Raw genomic sequence first — 13403 nt, forward strand, 5'->3', positions numbered from 1 at the left:
TTTAATTCTACAGTTCTTGGCAACAAAGTAGGGGAGAAAGGAAATATTGATACAAGATTGAAGAGGTTAAAGAAAGACACCCTGATGCTGAATTTGAATTTGAAAGAATGATCAATGCAGCAGCAATGAGCACTTCTAGCACCCATTACAAGGAACAGGTTTCCTTAGAGAAATGGCAATTCCAGACCCAGGGCAGGAAATATAAAAGATGAGTCTGGAACATTTTTATACTACTAAAGAGCAAGGAAGCTTTTAAAGATCACTTTATTTGGTCATGTCCCAAGGTCTTAGAAGCCAACATGAAGAGACTCTTGTAGACCAAAGATGGTACAATTTGCTAATCAATAAGGGCAATAACTGCAATGGATTGAAATACATCAAGTACGTTTAAATGCATGTGCTCAAGTTATTTAGATCTCAAAAAAATCAATTAGTCCTTTTTGAGGGTAACTAGTAAACCAACTCATTATTTTAAAAATCAGTATATGCAGGGAAAGAATAAAGAATATATCCTGTTTTCCTATAAAACTTGTACAAGGGGTAACCAAATAGTAGATATGAGGCAGTTTCCTTTACAAAAATATTTCAGCTAATAAAAAAGAAAGACAAAGTTTAAATGCTCCATCGTAAAACTCCTATGTCTTCATCTAATTATTTCTTCATCTCATTATTCTTTTATCTATTATTTCTTTATTTTATTTGTTATTATTTCTTGGTTATTGAAAGCCAAGTCAGAGGACTTGGTTTTCAATGTTTTCCACATAATTTAAATATATAATTCAGTTATACTTAATGGCTAGAGTTATAATTAACCGATCGTTATAGACTGGAACAATAAATTGAATACATAATTTTTTGGGCTCCATAATCATTCTAGTATGTCCAGAAGTCATAGTTCTAGTATGTCCAATTTTACTTCTAGTCCATAGCCCAATGACATTCAACTACAACTTTTAGGGAAGAATACCTTGATGTGACAGTGAGAATTTTATACTGCCTGTATTAGTTTGCTAGTATTACCATAACAAAATACCATAGACAAAGTGGCTTAAACAATAGAAATTTATTTTCTCATAGTTCTAGAGGCTGGAAGACCAAGATCAGGGTGTTGGCAGGTTTGGTTTCTTCTGAGGCTTCTCTCCTTGGCTTACAGATGGCCACCTTCTAACAGTGTCCTTACATTGTCTTTTCTCTCTGTGTGAAAGACCCTGGTGCCACTTTTTGTGTCCAAATTTCCTCTTATAAAGATAGAGTAAGATTGGATTAGGGCCCACCCTAAGGGCCTCATTTTAATTTAATCATCTCCATCTATACAGTCACATTCCAAGGTTCTGGGGCTTAGGCCTTCAACATATGAATTTTGTGGGGACATGATTCAGAGCGTAACACTGTCAATTCAGCACCCCAAAGGAAGAGAATAATGTTAATGCGTACATTTCAATATCTGACCCATCAGTAAATAGTAAAACAATGCATATACTGACCATTAACACTATGCTCCCCAAACTCACTTCATTTATTCTTCCTCTAATCCACTCTGGTGAAGGGGCATTATTAAACAATCTCTATTTTTGGTTTTCCCTAAGACTTCTACCTTATTCATAGCAGGGAGATGTTGAAAGTAATTATTTTGGTGAAAATGTGAGAAAATTGAGCCAGAATATGAAGAGCTATCATTCATCTATTCACTTGGCTTTTGCTAGGCTAGAGACCAGATGTGAAATTGTTAATTGTCTAGAAACTAAACTGCAGCCTCACATTCTTTGTTCTACTGTCTCCAATAGAGGTCAAAAATTTAGAACTCGCTGTATCCTACCTAATCATCCACAAATCCTCATAGTGAACTATCTGTGCTTCACTGTTTTGTTTTACCTCTCAGTTCAATAGGGTTGAATTAGTACTATTCTGTGCAAAACGTAGTTGGTAAAGAAGCATGTAAACAACTGATATGTTAGAGATGATGATGAATCAGCCAGGAACATTAGCAGGGTTTCTGGAAGAAGTGATTCTAACATAAACTGCTGAAGTCTGGTAGTAGCTGGTCAAGTAAAGAAATGAGGCAAATGAATCACTATGAGCAAAGACACAATGATATGAACCAGCAGGGAATGCTGGGGAACTGAAAGTAGTCTATATTGACAGAGTAAAAAATGTAGAAAGCAATATGAGAAACAAGAGCTAGGAAGAAGCCAGATCATTCCCATTTTATAAATAATATTAATCATAGAGGCTAAGTAGCTCAGCCAAGGGCACAAAGGTAGAGAATGGCAGAACCAGGATTTGCAAACAAATTTAACTCCAAATACATCACTTAGCAGAGTGACCCCATGATTTATAACTGTTGTCTCTACGTCATTATTAATAGGGCCTTCCTTTACCCTATAAATGCTCTGATTTGGGAGGTATCTTTCACCCTACCTCTTAAGCCACCATGCTATATGTTTTCTAGACCCAAGAAAACTAGGATTTTGGATTTCATTAACTTCTCTCACTCATTAGTGAAATTAATTACTGAAAGAGATAATGCTGGTGAAAATAATCATGCATTTAGAAGGGTTTTAGGCAATCATCACCTAACAAATAGCCCAGTATATACGAGAGTTGAACGGTCTTTTATAAAAATATTATCCTTATTTAAAAAAAAGAATCTCAGAGGGCAGAAAGAGCAAAAAAGGAAAACTCATCATTCTTTTAATTTTAATTTTGTTCAAAAAAACTATAAATTTAAATATAGTTGACCCTTGAGCAACATGAGGGTCAGGGGTGCTGACTTTCCCTGAAGTTAAAAATCTGTGAATAACTTATAGTTGGCCCTCCACATAAGCAGACCCCCTGTACCTGTGGTTCCTCAGTATTCCTGGTTCCACAACAGCGGATTCAACCAACTGCAGATCACGTAGTACTGAAGTATTTACTGTTCAAAAAAATCCATGTATAAGTGGAACCATGCAGTTCAAACCTGTGTTGTTCAAGGGTCAATTATACTTCAGTTATACCACAGCCATTAATGCCATAAATGCCTATATAAAGGTAGTTAGATCAGCAAAACTATAGTCAACCTTGGTCAAAATAGGTCATTTTTGTTTGTATAAGTCCTATGAAACACATATTCCATATCCCACCTTCCAAAAAGAAGAAAAGTTGTAGTTACTCTACTGAAACTATTAACACCTGCAGCAGACTGCCCAACCCTCCTCACACTTATTTTCTGGCATTAAAAAAACTGAATATGCCAGATACTTGCTTCTCCCAGCAAAGACATGGGCAAATTACCAAGCCCAGGCCAACATAAGTCCCTTAAGGGGAAATCTGCTATAGTCAGAGGGCTCTCTAGGGAAGGTTTCCCTCCTTGACAGTCACAGAATATGGAGAAGATACTTTCCACTCCCCAACCACTTTTTATTTTGCTCTTGGATGTGCATATGTAAAAACACAATTCAGGAGTTGTGGCAATCATCTTGTAACCAGGAGGGAACAAGGCTAAGAATAAAGTCTATATTTGGGAAAGGCAGAAGAAAACACCTGAAGACTCCAAGCCCTGATGACAGCGCTGAGCAGCTTAATAAACAAACCTGAATGCCCTTCCTCTAAACTATGTATTATCCTGTACAACAAGTACCCTTTCCCTTTACGTCAGTTTAAGTTTGATACTGTTTACGTGCATCTAAAATCATCCCAACTGACACAATGGGTTGTTAATCAAGTCTACAAGAGGAAATTATTCAGGACAATTATTACTGTCTTTTCAAACTCAGAAGCATGAATTAAAAAGGAAACACAGGATTACACATCTGAAGAAAGAAGCTGGGTTTTCATTTTCCCAAAAAGATAAAAAAGATAATGGTCAAAAGTTAATACATACTGAGTATTTCCTATGTGCCAGGAACTATACTTGGTGGGTTATCTCAGTTAACCCTCACAACAAACCTAGAAAATATTATTCCCATTCTACAGAGGAGAAAGCTGACAATTATAAAAGTTAAGCAACTTGCCCAAGGTCATACCCCTTGAGAGTGGTTGAGGAAGCCTTCATAATCCACATTAGTTGACTTAAGAACCTAAGTACCAAATATTTAAGGACAGCTGAAGATAAATGCACCTTAGCTATTTTTTTCTATGAAGATGAAATCCAAGCCCCTTGTTGAGCATGAAAAGAACAGAAAGGAATAAAGAGAACCACAATTAAAATTATGAATAACCACTGTTGATTTACAATGGCAAAAAGAATCCTTCATTTTACACATAAAGAAATCAAAGCCCAGAAAGAGGAAACAAATTATCAAAAGGTGTAGCGCAGTCAGTGTTAGAGTCAAATAGCTCAGATTTTCTGATTCCCAGAGCACTTTTCATTTCACCGAACACTGCCTCTCCTTTAAACTGGTATACTGTATCTCCAATACACATGGGGGCTGGAGGGGGGGGGGCGGGCAGTGTATGTGTGCATGAAATGTACAAAGAAATAAAACTATGAAGACTTACTAAGAGAGATTCACAGAGTAGGACTACCATATTTATTCAATATTTATTAGCTGATAAGCTTTGATGTGAGCAGATAGACAATAAAAATGTTTATGGTGCTGGATACACAGCAACAAGAAAAAATAATTTGATGAAAAAATTATTTTGTCAGGATATGTATACTTCCTTGTTAAATTTTTCAAGAATCAAACTTTCTCAGAAAGTACTCCCCTATTAAAGGTAGTTAAGAATACAATGACTATTTTTCACTAAATTTTCATGTTTTTAGAAAACAATCTTAATAAAAACTAAGCATAAATATACTGAATAATTGGAGAATTATGTATCATATTCTTTCTTTAGCAAAGTAACCTAATTCAGAATTGTTGTTAATTTCCCCTAACAATTCATGATTACATAGGGATATACTAGATTGCTAAATATTAACCTTGAATCATTTGACAATACATACACTCAAAAGAAAAGGAGATGGGGCTGGAGAATGTGTACAATTACTCATATCAATTCAAAGTACCAAAAGTCAAAGATGGTAGGGAGACAAGAAGATGATCTCACACCAAGAGACAATATTTGGATTCCCATGATCTACTTATTCTCTTTCCTGGGAAGAATAATTTTTATGAATTAAGGTAATATAAGAGTTCAATCATTTATCCATAACAACAATTTCTATAAAATCTCAAGTCTCTAAATAGTATTTGGATAAAAACAAACACAGAACTAGCTTACTCTGCAATATCAAGATATCCACAAGAAGCAGCTGCATGTAGTGGTATCCAGCCTTCATTATCAGGTTGATTAATATTTGCTCCATTTTCTACCAGAAACTTCACCATATCAACATTGTCATCAATGCAAGCCTAAAAACAAAACAGAAAGCAGGATTAGAAAAATTTTGAATCAATACTCCCAACAACACATCAATAGAATAAAATTCCTATTTTGAAGCTTTTATAACATATTTTCTATAAGGTAGTCTCTTGCCATCTTGATTGTACTGCTATGAAGTAGGCCAATGGTACTACCTAAATTTTAATAGTCCTTGCTTAGATACCCATATAACAATACTGTATGTGACTAGACATTTTATGCCAACCCCATGAGGAAAACAAGTACATGTCAACATGGAAACAATCAAAACATTATAATTAAGTACCAATAATATCCTCTATAGCAGTGGTTCCCAAACTGTGGTCTGTTCAGGGAGTGGGATCCCTTCAGGGAGGTGACAAGGTCAAAACTATTCTCAAAATAATACTAAGATGGTATTTCCCCTTTTCACTGTGTTGACATGTGCACTTGAGGATGCAAAAGCACTAGTGGTAAATATGTTTCTGCCTAAGAATAAATCAAGGCAGTGGCAAAAAAAAACAAAAAAAAACACCCCACAGCACTTTACTGTCCTTGTATTCACCACTCTGCACTCACAGGTTTTTTTTCTTTCCCAAGCTATTTTTACTTATGAATGTCCTTGACAATGCAGTAAAAACTATAAATTTTATTAAATTTTGACTCTTGAATATATATCTTTTAAATACTCTGTGGAATAAGACAGGAAGCATGCATAAAGCATTTCTTCCAAATATAATGACTGCCCTGAGGAAAAACACTTGTGCAATTAATTTGCAAGCCGATCTAGCCACTTTTTCCATGGAACATCATTTTAAAAAAATTTTTTACTGGGGTATAGTTGATTTACAATGCTGTGTTAGTTTCAGGTGTACAGCAAAGTGAATCTGTTATACATATACATATATCCACTCTTTTTTAAAAATTCTTTTCCCATATAGGCCATTATGGAATATATTTTTACTTAAATGGCAAACTATAGTTAGTCTAACTTGGATGTTGGCAGAAATTTTCTTGAAAATGAACAAAGTCTGTCAAAAAAAACTAACAGTATTTGTTGCCAATGATAAAATTCAAGCTTTCAGGAGTAAATGAATTAGTTATTTTAATTAAAAAATGCCATTTATATAACATGGGTAAAGTATTGCTTTAATTCATTTAAAAATGAATTAATAAATATATAGAGTCCTCTGTTTTACCCTCTAGTACTGTAAGTATTAATATATACAACCCACAGAAACAAAGCTCTTTGAAGTCCTTCATAATTTTTAAGAGTATAAAGGGGTCCTAAGATGAAAAATTTTGAGAACCGCAGCCTATAGTAAATAAGAAGGGAAATTTTTTCAATGCTTACTTTGTGCCAAGTAGTATGATTGGTGCTTTATCTATTTTACTGATTTGTATATATTATCCTCACAAAATCCCTCATGAGAATGGGAATTTTGCTGAATCCCCAGCACCTTTTACCATTCTTTGCATGTGGTAGGGGCTCAATAAATGAATAAATGAACAAGAAAGCTAAGATTCAAAGAGATCAAGTAGCCTGAATAAGCCACAGAGATGGGAAATGATAGAGCTGAGATTCTATCACAGATGTTCAGATTCCAAAAAATAAGCTCCTTCCACACTTAACACCATATCCACAGATGTTCCTATTTCAGCAACTATTTCTCACCTATTTTGCAGTCTCTGAAACAGGATATCATACACTCTAGGCACTTAATAAGTGCTTGCTGTATAAATAAAACCAATTTTCCTTTATCTATCACAGAAGCAAAAGAAAACAGTTTTAGTAGCTTTTTCCTAGGGGGGAAAAATGACAAAGTTGGTGTCAAGAAAAGCACTAAGGACAAAGTACTTTACACCTAAAGTGGAAAAACACTGACAAGTGTTTGGCTGTAGGCTCTAGTTCTGGCTCTGCCACAGATTTTATAGCTGTGAACAAGTAATTTAAACTTTTGGGGCTCTGTCTTTCAAGTGGAGGAGAGAAGCTGGTGGGTTACATATCTCTAAAATTCCCTACCATATTTAACATTCTTATATATCCATGATTCTTCCCTTTGGAACAAGTTACAGGCAATCTGAAGGCAAGATCCCAAAGTGCCCAAACAGTACTTTACACATAGCAAATGGTAAATGAGTATATATAAACAACATTCATATAAAGTTTAAGTATATACTGCTTGGGAAAAGAATTGTGTTTTTCAAGGAGCAGTGGTTAAAGGGTAGGAGAGATTTGAGAACCACAGCTATCTAATAACAAGAAACATCAAAATTCTACTGTATTATGAAGTAGTTTATAAAATGTTATTTGAGATAGCTAATGACTCACAGTGGCTTGAAATAATATTACATCTATTTATAAGTTTAAGCATTAATTTTCCTTGAGAAAAGATATTAAATTGTATTCTCCTCTCTCTCAACCTCTTTTAATTCCTACAGGCTCCAAAACAGTATTCTGATTTTATCATTGATATAAAAATATAAAACTCTACCTGATAAATGTTTTCTAATACAAATATGATTACTGTTTTTAAAAAATGGAGAAAAACATTAAAACAAGAAATTATTATATGGGAAATGCTCACAATATATTAAGTTTTTTAAAAAGGATACAAAACAGTTTGCCTAATATGATTCTAATTTTACTTTAAAATCTACACAAAAGACTAGAAGAATATATAAGTTAATAGTCATTATCATTGGTTGTGTGACTATGAATAATTTTTATTCTTTAAATTTTTCTTTATTTTCAAAATGTGTACAATGAATAGGCAGTGTTTACATAAAAAGAAAATCTAAGCCTTGATTCTTAAATGAAAAATATTAAATCTACTGTATGGATATGGAGAAAAAACTAATTGCTGATAAGAGTGTAAAATTCATATAACCCCTTCAGAAAACCATTTGACAGTATCTACTGAAGTTATATAGAATTGATAAATAAATGGGGTGGGATGTATGTATATATGGGGAGAGTCTACTCATGTAATAGAATCCTATACATCAATGAAAAAAGAACAACAAACAAAAAGAACAAACTAATGCTACCTTCAACAACATGGATAATCCCTGCAGACACAATACATGAGCGAAAAAAGTAGACACAAAGGATACAAACTGTAAATTTCCAGGCAAAACTAATCCCTGGTTATAAAGCTCAGAATCCTGGTAAATTTGTGGGGAAATAATAGGAGGGGCACGAGGGAGCTTTTTGGAAGACTGGAAATGTTCCCCACCTTTCTGATTTTTTACATAGGCGTACATATATGTAAAAATTCACTGAATTATATGCTGTGTACTTCATTGTATGCAAATTATACCCCATTTTAAAAAAAAGAAAAAGAAAAAAATAGGCTACCATGTATTAAAAGCCTACTGTATATTATCTCCAGTATAAAACACTTTATCTTTCTCTAAATTGCACATGCTAAAACATGTCTTCCTTTAATTTCTATCCCCTGCCTCCCGAGGCTCCATGTATCAAATGGAATCTCTCTTTTAACTGATAATCTTTAAATATTTTGAGTTCTCCCCACTGCCCAAATTCTCACATATTCTTTTATAGGCTAAGTATCCCTAATTTCTCTGGCTATTCCTCATATTATATATGCTAAAAATTATATATGCTAAGGCCCTAGAAATACAATGAAGGGAAAAGATCACATAGTATAGGAGGCTAGTCCATAAACAACAACGTAAGGGTATAAGAGCAGTGGGTAGAAAGTACTAAAATATCTTTGGGAACATAAAGAGATCTTGTGATTAAGACAGTCCATAAAGGAGAATACATTTGAGCAAGGTTTTGAAGATTACATAGTTGTTGTTCAATTCGCAATTCAACTAGAAGGAACTTCACTGAGCAGATGCACTATGACTTAAACAATGTATGGAATAAATGAACAGAAAGTCATCGAGTGGTAGATAGTATCTGCAAGTTATAAAACAGAATAAGGCTAGGTGGTAAGAGGTCTGAATGTATTGCAGGTAAAAAAATCTGAACATAACGCAAAGATGACAGGATTTGACATCAGAGGTGGTTTTCAACCTACTTTCTAATCCTACTCATCAAGAAAACCTGCTACACTCCCATCAGTAATAGTGGCTCAATTCAGCAGTAGGAGTAAGTAGGAGAAAACACTGTAGAATTTCAGGTAGATGATGTTTGAAAAACCTATTCAGAGTTTAAAAGCAGAGGGGTGACATGATCAGATCAGTATTTCAGAAAGATTACTGGAAGTGGTATGAAGAGAGAAGAGCCTGAACTGAGCAACACCAGTTACTCAGAACGGATATTAAGAGAAATCTGGGAGAAAATGTACAAGGCTTAATTAAAGATTGGATATGAAGGGCGAGGGACAGGGAGAGGTCATTCATGAAAACAAATACCACACATTCGAAAAGCAGGTTGGAGGAAGAAAGATAACTTTAGTTTTGGATATGCTGAATTGATTATAGGTGTCTGTATACTTATCTAACGATGCATATCCAGTAGCCACCTGAATATGCAGATCTAGAGCTTAAAAATGAATGTGGGATAAAAATATCTATTTGGGAATTACCTGCATTAAGGTAATAATTAAAATAATGGGACCTAAAATCACTCAGGGAAAGAATGTAGAGAAGTGATTTCTATGAAAATAGTAAGAGAAAGGTTAAAATTAAATTATAATCAGTATATTCTACTTGGAGGACAAAGACATTTGTGGTATTTTATTCAGTCAGTTACAGAGAGTTCTCAAGAAGCTCATCATCTAGTATGGAAGACAAATACACAAGTAAATAAAAATATCAAAATGAATATGATAAATACAGTTATATGGCTGTACACTTCTTACCATGGAAGCCAAGAAGAGAAGAACTAAAGAAGAATGGTTGTAGTCAGGTAATACTTCCTGGAGGAGGCTCTACACCTGAACTTAACATATGAACAAGTAACAAACACTTCCTGGTATATGAAGATGCAAAATCACATATGGGGAGGATAAAGGTAGGGCAGGATCCAGAACAGAGTCTTATTTGCCATCTTATGAGTAATTCTTTGACAGTGAAGATAAAAGATCCTCAGAACAAATGGTTAATTTTTAAAGTTTCTCCATTTTAAGAAGGTGACTGCCCTGGCTCTTTGAAAAAATTAACATATAGGAATAGCTATTCCCCAGTAAATGAAATGTTGCTGATTTTGATTTTAAATGTTTGTTTTTAAGTCAGTATAACTTAAGAAACATCAAATACCTAAAAGCAGTTAATACCTAAAGCAGTTAATGTTAAATGTGCTTGGGCCTTTATTTTGTTTAAATGTAATAAGTTTTTGAAATGTTTAAATACAAATTAAATGCCAAAAACATCATTGTAAAACATGTATTATAAAGGAATCTCAAGTTTGTGTTGTAAATTGTTCAGTGTTCTCCTGAATATTTACAAAGCATACACAATAAACTGGCAGACATGCCCATGAAAATATTGTTGCTAAGAGAATCAAAAGCTAACACATGCAGCACATTAAGAGATACATGACTTGCTGACTTGAAATATCTGACTAAATATGGTCAGTCTATTAAGCCATATATGGAAAGAAACAGAGTGACTCAAATATACTTCTAAAATCTTATCTGACATGATTTATCTTAAGTTTTTCTTAAATACATATTCCGAGCCATTACCAATAACAGATGATTGTGTGAAGACACTTTTGTCATTTAATCCCAGGTACAGGCAGCTTTGTCAACTTGAACTATAAACTATCTCAATAAACTAGTTCAAGTACATAAAACATCTGTTTTTATTGAAAAGGGGGCCTAGTTATTTTTCTCAGCAAGTTAGCACAAGGACAACCTTTGTTCCCCACTCATGTTTAGGAAAAAGCTCAAAAGTCTAATAACAAAGAATTGAATTATAAAGGGGCTACACAAAGTTGGCTCTAAGAAGACAGAGTCCATGCCTTAAAGACAGATTCTGGGTGAGGCACGTGGAGTTGAAAAATCATTAAATTTCATTCCTAGAAGAGATAAAAACAAATGTGTTTAGCAACCATTCAATTCAATTGAGTAAAATCACAATTACAAAATAAACAGCATTTGAAATAAATTCTAACACTGTTATATTCCTTTTCATGAACAGACTCTAGAGCCAGATTGTCTGGGATTAATCCAGTTCTGCCAGTAGGCTGGTTGTTGTTGGGTCTATTATATAACATCCTGTGTGCCACAATTTCCTCTGGAAAATGAGGACAACAATAGTACCTACTTCAAAAGTTTACTATGAGAGGTATATGAATTAATATATAAATCACTTAGAGTAGTATCTGTTGAATAGTAGGTACTATTATGTTTATATCAATACATAATCCAAATGTTCAATCATCCTCATTAAAATCTTTTTCTTTTTCAATTCTCATCTAAAACTATTTTATCCCTTTAAAATTACAAAACAAAGTTAAATGGTGGAGACTTGTCAAATATTCTTTGTAGTACCACTTTTGGTAAAAGTCCTATCTACTAATGATTTCTAAGAGGATGATTAAATTTTAAAAGATGCATTAAGAAAATTTTAGGGATCAAACCTCCTTCCAACAAACTTTTACATATAGAAGTTTTAAATAAGCTCATTCATACAAATTACATACAACACAAGAGAGTAAAACAAAGGAAAAGATTTAGTTGTATAAATGTAATTATACCAACTTAGGTGAATATATAATTATAGTCAATTAGATGAAATGCTTACAATTTGCACCTAATCATTACTAACACAGTTAATTACTGAAAGGTAAAAGACAAATTAATCTGAATACAGAAGTTCTCTAAAACAATTTCTACTTCCTTGAAACAACTCTTTATGACTCTTAGCAAGGAAAACTCAGTTCTACTCAACTGATAGGAACAGAAATTTGTAGATATACCAGAAAATAGTGCATGCCCTAAGCATTCAGGGTGACACAGATGTCAGTGAGTATGTGTAAAGAGGAAGTAAACTGGAGATGTCCAAACAAGTTTTTGTTCTATTTTAAAGAAAACTTGGACATATCAAAGGAGGAATCACAGGTGTAGTTTATACAAGAAAAATAATGAAGAACTCCGAGCAGCATTCCCATACTAAACAATAAAAAATATCGATAAATACCTTGGTCTTGCATTGAGACTGGCAAATAAATGAGCATGTACAATCTTAGGAGATCATCTATTATATTTAATAATGAAAACAAGTAAGTTCAGCACTGCATTTTAGTTCAATGATTTTTTTTTTTTTGCCTTTCTTATTTCTTATAAGCAGGTAGGATCTCTAGACATAAAAATAAAGACCTGGCCTTACAATAAATCATATGTTCACATGATAAAAATGATTGGAAGAATAAAATTCAAAACACAGATTATACACAATGGCTAAACCATGGGAATTCTCTATTGGGATTAAGAAAAATTCAGACTTACATAATATATATAGTATCCATAGGAGACACAATGCCTGACAAGGAGAAGATCCAATTTATCTTTGTGGATTGAATGAACTGGACAAGGCAAAAAGACTATAACAAAAATCTGAAAAAACTCTTTTGAGAAAAAATTTCGAGGGGAAAAGTCATTGGTATCTGTGGGAGACTGGTTCCAGTACTCCCTGCAGATACCAAAATTTGCGGATGCTCGAGTCCCTTATATAAAATGGGGTAGTATTTGATTATAACCTACGTACATCCTCCTATATACTTTAAATCATCTCTAGATTACTTAAAATACCTAATACAATGTAAACGGTTGTAAATACAATGTAAATGTTATGTAAAGAGTTGAAAGCTTGCGGCAATTTCAACTTTTGCTTTTTGGAACTTTCTGGAATTTTTTTGTGGACTATTTTCAACTCTTGGTTAGTTGAATCCTTGGATGTAGAGGACGGCCAACTATAATCGACACATCGCGTAAACATTCATACTTCATCTAACAAGTACTAAGTATTTGAATAAGAATGCCAAAAACTGGAAACCATAATTATTCCAAGATTAAAACACACCCTTTATCTACTCTTATTACACAGCTGTTATTTCCTTTATTGATAAAGATCTATAAAGTAGTAAGTCAAAC

At 33.6% G+C, this 13403-nt stretch overlaps 1 protein-coding gene across 2 annotated transcripts in view; it reads right to left on the reverse strand.

Moving 5' to 3' along the window:
• The window catches only part of PPP1R12A (protein phosphatase 1 regulatory subunit 12A), a 149685-nt gene that overhangs the window by 86681 nt on the left and 49601 nt on the right, over positions 1-13403 (reverse strand). For both annotated transcript variants that reach the window (XM_060025304.1, XM_060025303.1), the window contains exon 2: positions 5209-5339. In XM_060025304.1, coding sequence (XP_059881287.1) covers positions 5209-5339 — 131 coding nt within the window. The remainder of the gene's footprint in view (positions 1-5208; positions 5340-13403) is intronic.

Source organism: Delphinus delphis, chromosome 11 (genome assembly GCF_949987515.2).
Source record: "Delphinus delphis chromosome 11, mDelDel1.2, whole genome shotgun sequence".
Classification (NCBI taxonomy): domain Eukaryota; kingdom Metazoa; phylum Chordata; class Mammalia; order Artiodactyla; family Delphinidae; genus Delphinus; species Delphinus delphis.